The 11,699-nt window shown below is 42.2% G+C and overlaps 2 protein-coding genes across 2 annotated transcripts in view; one reads left to right on the forward strand and one right to left on the reverse strand.

The window, feature by feature from the left end:
• Positions 1-3,308: 3,308 nt before the first annotated feature.
• On the forward strand, positions 3,309-10,644 carry vcp (valosin containing protein). Its single transcript, XM_085909472.1, has 17 exons — positions 3,309-3,484; positions 4,810-4,921; positions 5,028-5,200; positions 5,275-5,417; positions 5,521-5,651; positions 5,725-5,856; positions 5,965-6,067; positions 6,351-6,484; positions 6,644-6,779; positions 7,436-7,548; positions 7,827-7,991; positions 8,080-8,202; positions 8,296-8,508; positions 8,585-8,893; positions 9,075-9,230; positions 9,307-9,461; positions 10,101-10,644. The coding sequence occupies exons 1-17, from the start codon at positions 3,468-3,470 to the stop codon at positions 10,204-10,206; spliced, it is 2,421 nt and encodes an 806-aa protein (XP_085765598.1). The 5' UTR covers positions 3,309-3,467; the 3' UTR covers positions 10,207-10,644.
• A 10-nt stretch (positions 10,645-10,654) lies between these two features.
• akr1a1a (aldo-keto reductase family 1, member A1a (aldehyde reductase)) overlaps positions 10,655-11,699 on the reverse strand; it is a 7,437-nt gene continuing 6,392 nt past the window's right edge. The window contains exons 5-8 of the mRNA XM_085909473.1: positions 11,672-11,699; positions 11,444-11,593; positions 11,118-11,277; positions 10,655-11,031 (exon numbers count right to left, since the gene is read on the reverse strand). The exon at positions 11,672-11,699 is cut by the window's right edge and continues 22 nt beyond it. Coding sequence (XP_085765599.1) covers positions 10,966-11,031; positions 11,118-11,277; positions 11,444-11,593; positions 11,672-11,699 — 404 coding nt within the window. The 3' untranslated portion in view covers positions 10,655-10,965. The remainder of the gene's footprint in view (positions 11,032-11,117; positions 11,278-11,443; positions 11,594-11,671) is intronic.

The following is an 11,699-nucleotide window of genomic DNA, read 5'->3' on the forward strand; positions in this document are numbered from 1 at the left end:
CTTGATGCTGCAGTGTGAGTTTGCAGATCCACACCAGTCCCACGGGGGAGTCTTGGCCCCACACACACAAACACACATCAAACAATTCCATTGTTTTGTTGCTGCCCTTTTGCTTTCTTACACCCTGCACACATTACTCATTCCAATCGCTGGCAATTGTTACGTTCCAAATGAGGTGCTGACTGCATAGAGCAAATAGTGGACATCGTGCACAGTGTTGTGCTGATTCACAATAAGCATCCACACAAGACAATATCTTGTCCTTGCTCATCTGCTTCGAGAAGAGGTGACTTATTTCTGCAAATCATAGTACCATTGATATTGTTGAAGGGTAAGAGGATCAGAGCATACTGGTTAATTTTGCTGCCTCAACCTTTCTTGCTCCCAATGATGTCACAACAATGTCACCCATGACCGCATCCTGTCATTGCATTCTCCTGAGAAGCACACTTTGAACTATTTGTGTCATTTGTATTTATAAAAGAAAACTACTACAGTGGTTACACCTATTTATGTTTGATGCAAGAAGCTGCTTATGGGTCAATCAATAGCATTTAAGATACAAAAAGTTAAGATGACAATTGCTTCTGTGTGATAAAATAGTTAACCGGTATCACCTATTAAAGATAAATAGAACCAAAGACAAATGAACCCAACAGACTGAAAGCATACACCAACATCAATCAGTGACAATGCCTTATTATTTTGTTAGTGAGCCTGTGTCACTGCATGCTGTTATATTTTCAGCACTGATTTAAGATAATGACCGGAAAGGGGACTATGATCTTGGAAGGTTGTGAAATAACCAAACACTTGAGGGAGGTTTCAGACTACAGGGGACAGAGGATAAATGGATGATGCAGAGTGACGCATGGATGGGAGATCGGGCAGACAGAACACTGAGACGGGAGAAAATAAGGGAGAAGAGTCACCTTCACAGGGACAGCTGGAAAAAAAAATGGCTGCCATGGTAGTTTCAACGATGACTCAGCTGTAATTTGATTATAGCATTGGAGTTTCTTGAAACATTTCTGTTCTTATTTCAAAGTAATATATGAAAGGAAAAGTAAGAGGCGACCATGCATGGCTGCACATTTGACTGCATGAATGCCGTCTAGTTAAAAAGCACTTAACAGACAAATAAATAATTTTCCAAGGTCGTTGTCTTAATCAGATTTCTGTGACCAAGAACCTTTTCTTTTAAGGGCTGCATGCAGAAAAGCCGAAAGATGCTAAGGCTACTGAAATTATTTGGTACCACCTATAATTGCTGGAGATTTATCTAATCTGCCAACCAGCCGCAAGGGGGCAGGACAGCCTCACTGTTTTACGTTACATTTCCGGTTGTGCTGCAAACGAGGGAAACTTTAACCATTTTGTCTAAAATCAGAACCTAAATGTCCACTAATCGGCAACAATCATCGTCTAAGTTAGCAGAAAGATGGATCCAAGAAAACAACGAATTTGTCAACGAATGGAAGGTAAATCAAACTGATTTTCTTACGTCTTCTAGATTCATGGTGCTCAAGATTCAAATGTTTTTGTCATAAGCACATTAAAAAATGAAAGAAGCATGCAATAAAATGCTTATTGTCATGCTTCCCGTTACAGACACTTAAATAACTCCTATTGGGTTTTTCAGATGTACTGTAGCAAAAGAGGCAATCATGTTAAAAATGCTTGAACATAAGTATTTAACTTAACCAGTGACCTTCTATTTATCTTATCTCTAGAAGAGAGATGCTTCAAGCCGAGACCAGAACCATACTATGTCGTTGTTGTCATCTAACTTCCACAAACCTTTAAAAACAAATACAAGGTGAGTTTATCTTTGTGTTGTCAGTGAGTTTGGTATTGTCAAAGTCAAGTTGGTGAATTATTCTTATTTTTGTCATATTGTGCTCCCACAGGTCTTCCTCTGCTTGAAGATGCTCAATTGGAGTTGTGTGTGGTTTACAATGTTTCTTTGCTCTCCATTGCTTTGTCTAAGATTTCAGAGGCTGAGATTCTCCTGGCACAAACTATGGAAAGAGGTCAGTCTTGTGAACTTACTGCAAACCTGTATAGCATTAAAGATGCTAAAAGATGGAGCTGTGGAGGCTCGACAGGAGACGAGAGACTGCTGCAATTTGGCAGAAGACATGGAGTATCAACATACATTCAGTGGAGTAAGCCATCCAGTACCCTGAAACCTCTTAGTATTTGATTAGAGCTGGACAGGGATCCCTAGTTTGATAGTACCCAACACGAGGGGACAAAATGTGTGTGATTTTTGTGTGTGTGTTGCAGGAACATTCCTCTTTACTTAAGGGAACCCAAGTCCGGACATATGTTGGACTCTGCAGAGCTTCGCCTCAGAGTACAACAACTTGAGCCCACGTAGCCCATCTTGGGCAGTGAAGAAGAATGAAACTGATACAAAAAAAACAACAACTGCTGAGTAGTTTGTGAAAATATCTCCACAATATACATTATTGGATATGTAACTTGTGTTTATTTGTATAGCTCCATATGTGTTCAAAGAAAAAGTATTGAATATGTAACTTTTTATTTGTACTATAGCTCCATATGAATATTGAAAGGAAAGCAACACATTTGTAGAATTTTTAGATCATTATTAATATTGTTGTTGTTTCCGACATGGAACATACAGAAGCAGTATGCTTAATTTACATTTGATAAACGGCCGAACAATTACAAGTTTGATACAGCATAACTAATGTGAATGTTTGCTTAGTGTCAGCAAAGAAATGTCACCTGGATTGTTTGAACCACAAAGGATAAAAGCACATGATTTAATAGGAACTGTTATTGATGTACTTTTCTTGGTTTGTAACAATTCGCCAGGAAATCAGAGTCCTTCTGACGTAGCAACACATCCACGTTGTCCACAAGATAAACATCAATCAAAGAACACACGTTATGTTGACGTCTCAGGCATGACAGAGCGCCACAAATGACACGCTGATCGTAGTTGTTTCACCGTTTAGTCGGATACTAAACACGCAGATGTCATGTTTATTTTTATAGATTATTTTAATTTTTTCTAACAAGTATTTATCGTATGACTGAAAAAGAAGGGTTGAAGTGTGTTTGAAAATTTATCGATTCTTCAACGCGGTACAAGGTCATTGGTTTACTCTACGTTTCCCCGTCTTAACTGACCAATTAGATCAAAGTAGGCGGACCATAGGAGTAATTTATAGGTTTGCAATTGGCCGAAGGATACGTTATTCAACGTGACGTCATACGCTTTTCTTACCTTTTCATTGGTTAGGGACTTTGACAAACAGCATCAACCAATTAGAATCAATGGAGCATCAAGAGCTCTGTACACCAGTATAGAAAACCACGGAAACCTCTGGACATTCGCGGATATTTTGCGGAGTAGGATAACGAAAGCCGGCGAAGCATCGTAACTTTAGCTAGATTTTCTGTATTTATTGTTGTTATCCAGGTGGACAACCATGGCATCGGGAGGGGAGTAAGTAGACACATGAATATATGTTTTCAAAAATCTGATGTAATGTTAACGTGTCTTTAGTATACACAAGTTTATTAAAGTTAGCACGATTGCTAAGATATTAGCGACAAAGCTAACGGGGTCAGTTACTTGTCCATTGCCGACATAGGCGTCAACATTTAAAACCTACCGATAGTGGGGTGTTAACTCGACCAAATATTACTAATTGATGCAATCCCCGCTGTTGTCGTACTCCAGTTACTAGTTTTCAGCAAATATTCTTGTGACAACGGCTTGACAAAGCACAGTCATTGCTGTCCGATTGTTGCGCGTCTTAGCTTAGCAACACTATCAAGGCCAAAGCCATCCACCATTACATAGGGATGGCCTTTACATAGAACGCAAACACCATCCACTGGTTTGGAGTCAATTTAGAGTTGGCCTGGAACCGAGGCGTGGTGCACATTAAACGTTAACCCAAATAATGCCGATAGTCAATGCTAACATGCTAGCCAATAGCGTCTCATCTACTCACAACAGTGCCGCAAAGCTAGCTGGTTAGCACAATTAGCTTTTATGCTCAATGACCGAGTTAACACTAATGGTGTAATATTTATTTTCATCCGGTGAATATTCGACACAGTGGAAGCGATCGTAGGAAACTCCATAACTGGTAATTTGGAAATGCACATATGTTTTTGTGGAGATCAAGAAAGCTATCCAAAGTTTTCTTCTCGATTCTTTTGCTGTGTCATCTGGGCTCGCTTGCGTGCCCGTCTCTTAGCGTAAAGGCTAACATTAGCGTGCTAACGACACGGAAACGCATTCTAAAAGCAATATAACAGTACCCTGAATACGAAATTTTACGCCATTATAGCTGTTATTTTGCAATTTTCTGTTTGACTGTACATCAATCATGAAAACATATATGCTAGCTTTTAATTGTTGACACATTCAGTGCATTTGTATTGTATGTATAAACGTGAGTCAGGGGAAAATACATTTGTATTGAATGCTCACAAACAGTTTGACACATTCAGTACATTTGTGTCATGTATAAATGTCAGTCAGGTTAAAAATACACTAATTTAATTACATTGAAGTTTCACTTACTGGAAAGTTTAGGACATTGAGCACAGCCCATTGTAAATTTGCTTGCAAACAATATCACTCAATTGAAAATAGAAATCCTTGAGTGCACATTGTGGAATCTATGTAGTGGGATGTAAGTAAGCGCTGACGTTGTCCAATTGACTAAGCAGATTACACCATTTGAATAAACAAGCTACAACGCAGTTTTACTTTACGTATTGATACATCCAAATTGTTTTCAATTTCTCCTTTAGATCAAAGAATGATGACTTAGCCACTGCAATTCTGAAACAGAAGAACAGACCCAACAGACTCATTGTGGATGAGTCTATTAATGAAGACAACAGTGTAGTGTCTCTCTCTCAGGTATATTGATTGTATAGAAAAGTGCTGACATTGATTTTATAGATCAATGCTGTTTGAACAATACTCGCATATCAATGGTGTGAAATTGATCCTACGTTGTTTCTAGACCAAGATGGATGAGCTGCAGCTCTTCCGTGGCGATACAGTGCTGATGAAGGGCAAGAAGAAACGTGAGACCGTGTGCATTGTATTATCTGATGATACGTGCTCTGATGAAAAGGTTAGAATGAACAGGGTGGTCCGCAACAACTTGAGGGTCCGGCTGGGTGATGTCATCAGGTAGGAGAATGATGCACCACTGTCTTGGCTCCTTCTCAAACTCGGATATAAAGAGTACAATGTTTTCCCCCCAGCATTCAACCATGTCCTGATGTAAAGTATGGAAAGAGGATCCATGTCCTACCAATAGATGACACAGTCGAGGGAATCACTGGCAACCTGTTTGAGGTTTATCTCAAGCCATACTTTCTGGAGGCTTACAGGCCCATTCGCAGAGGTCAGTGCAAGCAAAATCTGACTGCTATATATATATATTTTTTTTTTATTCCTTTCTGTGAGTCGTAACTTTAAGCAAACATGACCTGTTTTGACTTTAAAAGGTGATATGTTCCTGGTCCGAGGAGGCATGCGTGCTGTTGAATTCAAAGTGGTGGAAACTGATCCTTCCCCCTACTGCATCGTTGCTCCAGACACTGTCATTCACTGTGAGGGCGAACCAATCAGGAGAGAGGTGGGCACTAAACCGTCACGCTGCCCCCACAACTTGACAGTTATCTTATTCACATGGTTTATTAAACCCACAGGATGAAGAGGAGTCTTTGAATGAGGTTGGCTACGATGACATTGGTGGAGTGAGGAAGCAGCTGGCTCAGATCAAAGAAATGGTGGAACTCCCTCTTAGGCACCCTGCACTTTTTAAGGCCATAGGTGTCAAGGTATGCTGTACTGATGCACAATCTTCACAGATAAAACAATGTTGTTGTTATTATTATCCTACTGGATACTTGTCTTAAATGCTCATGAATATAATGCTTTTTCCTCAGCCCCCACGTGGAATCCTTCTGTACGGACCCCCTGGAACTGGAAAGACCCTGATTGCCAGGGCTGTGGCCAATGAAACAGGAGCTTTCTTCTTTCTGATCAATGGTATAGTGACAATGCTGCCATGCATATGTTCTTTGCCATTGGGATTTCATTCTCTCATCCATCCAGCTCCAGCTCATTGCATCGTAGTTTGAATGTATTGTCATTAGAACTGGCTAGACGAGTTCATTTGTCACAACAGTTGACTTCTGCATTATAAAAATACAGTCAGTCTGTGCCAGATTGTGCAAATACTGTATATAAGACGAAATGATATTTCTGCCACCTCAAAGTCACTATCTTTTTTTAAAGTGCATTCCGCTAATGCAAATGTTTGTTTCTAAAGGCCCTGAGATAATGAGCAAGCTGGCTGGAGAGAGCGAGAGTAATTTAAGGAAAGCCTTTGAAGAAGCGGAGAAAAATGCTCCTGCCATCATCTTCATCGATGAGCTTGATGCTATTGCTCCAAAGCGAGAGAAGGTAAGAATTATTGTATAGGGTTTTCTTTCCGTGTCCCACTTTTTCAAAATAGTTTGAAACCATTCATAGGGTTTAATAACTTACATATTTGTGTTGTGTATAATCTTCCATTTAAATGCTGCTATGTGTTCATTCTGCTGTACCTGTGTATTCTTGTAGACTCACGGAGAGGTGGAGAGGCGCATTGTGTCGCAGCTGCTGACTCTGATGGATGGCCTCAAACAGAGAGCTCATGTCATCGTCATGGCCGCCACAAACAGACCGAACAGTATCGACCCAGCTCTGAGGAGATTTGGTAACTAACACCTCGAAGCAACGTGCTATCTGTGGCTGTGGCTCACCGTCAAGCACTTGTGCAATAGCTGAACTATGAGAATGCATTTTATGAACATAACGTTTATTGACAAAGATGGAGCGCTACAAACCTGTATCAATCTCAGTGACGACCATAATAAACTTGATGTGCGTGGAACACTAGCGACACACAGCTAATAATAAATCAAATGGGACCACTTGCAGGGGTAAAGTTGGTAATGCGATACGGGCTACACGTAAAGCTCAGTGCCCGCTAATGGCCGGAGGAAACCTCTTCAGTACTTGCAGCAGCTCCATTTCTTTGAAGGGCCAGCTGCCTTTACCTTAAAAGCGGCATCATATGCATTTCTTTTGTAATGGGGCTTTGTGTATTAAAGCGTCCTTTCTTCAGTAATGTCCGTTTTGATCTCATTTTGTCTCGTTTGTGTCAATCGTGCGGCACTGTTTGCCTGGCGGACGGGCATGCGATCAACACTTCTGGCGTGATTGTGAGCCTGCTCGCATATCCCTCCGCCAAGCGAGGTGGTAGCGCTCAACAGCGGTCCACAGCCTTTTTTTACTAACCAGTGTATACGTGTATTAGACATGACAAAAAGTCGGGAAAATATGGTAATAAGAATGTTTCAATGTCCTCAGGCCGTTTTGATCGGGAAGTTGACATTGGCATTCCAGATGCCACTGGCAGACTTGAGATTCTCCAGATTCACACCAAAAACATGAAGCTGGCTGATGATGTGGACTTGGAACAGGTTAGTACCAGCATTGGTTAGGTGTCATTGTTAGATTGCTGTATGACCACAGCTACTGGAACAGACTGCAGCTTGACTTTTTATTGGGATGCCGAAGGTTGAGTTTTTCTTTTCATGTATTGGCCAATCTAATTGTAAAGCTCACAGTTGGTGTGAGCTGTCAGGACTTAATTGTCCTTGTTGACAATTGCAGCATTCCTTTTGTCCATCTATTTTCTACTTCATCAGTCGCCGACTTGTCAGTTCAGCACTATTGAGCTGTGTGTATGCCGTGGCAGGTAGCCAATGAGACCCATGGTCACGTGGGTGCAGACCTGGCCGCCCTGTGCTCTGAGGCGGCACTGCAGGCTATCAGAAAGAAGATGGACCTGATCGATCTGGAGGACGAGACCATTGATGCTGAAGTCATGAATTCTCTCGCCGTCACCATGGATGACTTCAAGGTTAAACTCTTGCATGGAGGGCGATATGCACACACATTTCTTTTAATGATATTCACTGACTTAATAAATTAATAAATCCAATGTTTAGTGGGCCCTGAGCCAGAGCAACCCGTCAGCTCTCAGAGAGACCGTTGTCGAAGTTCCCAACATTACTTGGGAGGATATTGGTGGTCTGGAAGATGTCAAGAGAGAGCTGCAAGAGTTAGTACAGGTATGGAAAACCGATATAACTGAAACATCCATCAGAAGGCAATCTGCAAGCTTTCATAAACTGTCTTGTCTTCCTCAATCATCTTGAATTCAGTACCCAGTGGAGCACCCAGACAAGTTCCTCAAGTTTGGCATGACCCCATCCAAGGGTGTGCTCTTCTATGGGCCTCCTGGTTGCGGTAAAACACTGCTGGCCAAAGCCATCGCCAATGAGTGCCAGGCAAATTTCATCTCTATCAAAGGACCAGAGTTGCTCACCATGTGGTTTGGAGAGTCTGAAGCAAACGTCAGGGAGATTTTCGATAAGGTTGGTGAGCCTGTCGCCGTTAGATCTTTACAAATGGTCATGGTCCCAATGAGAACCAACATCTGCGTACATCCAGGCTCGTCAAGCAGCTCCCTGCGTTCTCTTCTTTGACGAGCTGGACTCCATAGCGAAGGCTCGCGGCGGCAACGTGGGAGACGGCGGCGGAGCGGCCGACCGCGTCATCAACCAGATCCTGACAGAGATGGACGGCATGTCCAGCAAGAAGAACGTCTTCATCATCGGCGCCACAAACAGACCCGACATCATCGACCCCGCCATCCTGAGACCCGGACGTCTGGATCAGCTCATCTACATCCCCCTGCCTGACGAGAAGAGCCGAATGAGCATCCTCAAGGCCAACCTCCGCAAGAGTCCCATCAGCAAGGTGAACTTTTAGCATGGCAGTGAAACTATGACTATGGGTGCTCCTAATCTTTTTAGGAAAGCGCAGTACTCTTAACTCAACTCCTGTACCGTGTATTTTACTACAGAGCTTTTCCTTCTTTACGGCATCCTGGCTAACTGACTTCATCAGATCTTTGTTTTTCCTCCCAATCTAATCCCAGGATGTGAACCTGGACTACCTGGCGAAGATGACCAATGGCTTCTCTGGAGCTGACCTCACAGAGATCTGCCAGCGGGCATGTAAACTGGCCATTAGGGAGAGCATCGAGAACGAGATCCGCAGAGAGAGGGAGAGGCAGACAAATCCTTTAGCCATGGTCAGTCCGCTTTGTTGTCGTCTTCGCACGGCCTCCGTCATGTTGGGTACACTTTCAACACCATTTCATTTTGTAGGAGGTGGAAGAGGATGACCCCGTGCCTGAGATTAGGAAGGACCATTTTGAGGAGGCCATGCGATTCGCCCGCCGCTCCGTCAGCGACAATGACATCCGCAAATACGAGATGTTTGCACAGACGCTGCAGCAGAGTCGTGGCTTCGGCAGCTTTAGGTACACTTTTGGACTTAACATACATCCAGACTCTGTTCTTTTTCTTAAATGTGCACCATTTTAAAAGAGTAATGTAGCAGTTTTAGAGATTAAGTCTGATTGACAGATTATGGTCTCCAAAAATACCCCAACATGTAATCCTCTTGAAAAATGCTCTCTCTCGTGTTTGTCTAAACCAGCCTGCAGGCCACATCTGGGTGGTCCTCATGTATTAGCGACATCATGATGATGGGCCCAAGTAGGAATTGCTAATATGTGTTAGCAATTGGTGCTCATTGTCACCTTCCTAGAATAATGGCCCAGTCATATTTACACACTTTTTTATTTATTTATTTTTTTAAACATCAAGATGCTGGCAAACTGTACTAAATTCAACTACGTCCTTAGTTAAACAGGATTCAGTTTACCTATGAAATGGATTTATTAATATAATCAATTGATTCATGTTTTTTTTTTTTCCTTAAAGTGACTGAGACCATTATTTTAGGAAAGTGACAATATTGAATATGTTATAATAATTTCACTACAGGGGTAAAATTGATGCAGCTACATCATAAGATGACAATTTGAGTTTCGGCATGTCCCTTTTCTCGCTTGTACCCTCGGCTGAAACGTTCCCATCTTGTTTTTCCTTTCCAGGTTCCCTAACAGTACCACAGGTGGCAGTGGTCCAAGCCACAGCACAGGAGGAAGTGGCACGGGTCCTGTTTTCAATGAAGATAACGACGATGACCTTTATGGATAAATGTACACACTGCCCCACAGTGGTCAGCACAGGAATGACACCTGTAAAAATTCACCAGATTCCAACTTTTTAGGACTTTGTGCTTCTTTCTTGTGTTCCTACGTTTTTTTTTTTTGTATGAATTCCCTCGGAGACAGCATGTTGCCACTTGGCTTGCCCTGGCTTTATTGTGGGTGGGGAGAAGGGTGATGTCTGCAAATGGAAGGCGAGTCCTGGAGCATTTCCAGTGGGGAGGGAGTGGGACGTTGAGTGGCCTCGTTTTCAGTATACTAAGATACAGTTAGTGGTGGGATTCTATGCTAGACCTTGAGAAATGGAAAAGAAAAAAAAACATTGCTAAATTTACTTTTTGTTTTTTAAAATAAAACAGTAGCATATAATGTTGTTAAATTTGTCAAGGTTATGTTGTTGAAAATAAAATCTCACAAGTGTTATAAATGTATTGGCTTGAAATGATTTTAATGACACATTTCCTCTGCTGATGTGATTCAAATCATAAGTGAGACCCTGTTTGTCAGCGGCAAGCAATCCTGCTGCTGACCACGCAGTGTCACTGCAACGGGGTTCAATCCCAGACAATTGCCAAGTCGTATTCCTGCACTCTCAATTGCCGTTTGGTTTGGCCAGCAAAAAACATTTTCTGAGCAGGAAGTCTTGTCAAAGTGAAACAAATCGATTATCAAATTAATCTGACCGATCAAGTTTAGAATAGTTTAGAGCTACTGTGTGATTTATAACCGAATTTGGTTTTGTTTTGACTCAATAAGGATCATTGAATGGGAAAAAAGGGTGTTCGGCATCTCGCCAAAGTGTCTTGCCATCCCTCTGTGGAAAAAAATAAACTAGTCAGGCGTGCGTTCGATCCAAGAACACAATTGTTGACATGTCACATGAGCACATGCATGGATCACCTTGACTGTTGGGACGATGAAGCGTTTGCTGCGATTTAAAGCATCCATCGACTTCATGTGCTCCTCTGACAGGGCAAAGTCAAAAAGCTGCAGGTTCTGATGGATCCTGGAGGTTGTCACACTTTTGGGGATACACACAATGTCCTTCTGAATGTGCCACCTGCAAAATGTAATTGACATCTTGAGACAAAGGAGTCTAAATCAAAACACGGGAGATCAGAGATACTAATCTGGATCGTGTGCAAATCAGAATGTTTATACAAGTTTGGATCATTCTTAATATTGGATCTCTTTAGAGTTTTCAAATGAAATCAAATCCCTCTAACCTGAGTATGATCTGGGCAGGTGTCTTGTGGTATTGCTGAGATATTTCTCCCACTCTGGGATCCTGCAGCAGGCAAGGTTCCTCGGCGGAGGCCCAGGGTCGATCCCCGCTACCCAGAGGGCTGTAAGCCGTCAGGCAAACAGCCACTGACCTGACATGTACAAGTATGAGGGCGCCATCTGCTTTCGGTCATAAACAAAAAAAAAAGAAATCCAACATTGATGCTCACCTACAGTGAGCCAGGAGATCTGCTTGGG

Source organism: Syngnathus leptorhynchus, chromosome 4 (genome assembly GCF_054491065.1).
Source record: "Syngnathus leptorhynchus isolate UIUO chromosome 4, UIUO_Slep, whole genome shotgun sequence".
Taxonomy (NCBI): Eukaryota; Metazoa; Chordata; class Actinopteri; order Syngnathiformes; family Syngnathidae; genus Syngnathus; species Syngnathus leptorhynchus.

Coding starts and splice junctions, on each gene's coding strand:
- vcp (XM_085909472.1), top strand. Junction 5,418..5,520: donor TTACAGGCCCATTCGCAGAG/GTCAGTGCAAGC, acceptor TGACTTTAAAAG/GTGATATGTTCCTGGTCCGA. Junction 8,894..9,074: donor GCAAGAGTCCCATCAGCAAG/GTGAACTTTTAG, acceptor ATCTAATCCCAG/GATGTGAACCTGGACTACCT.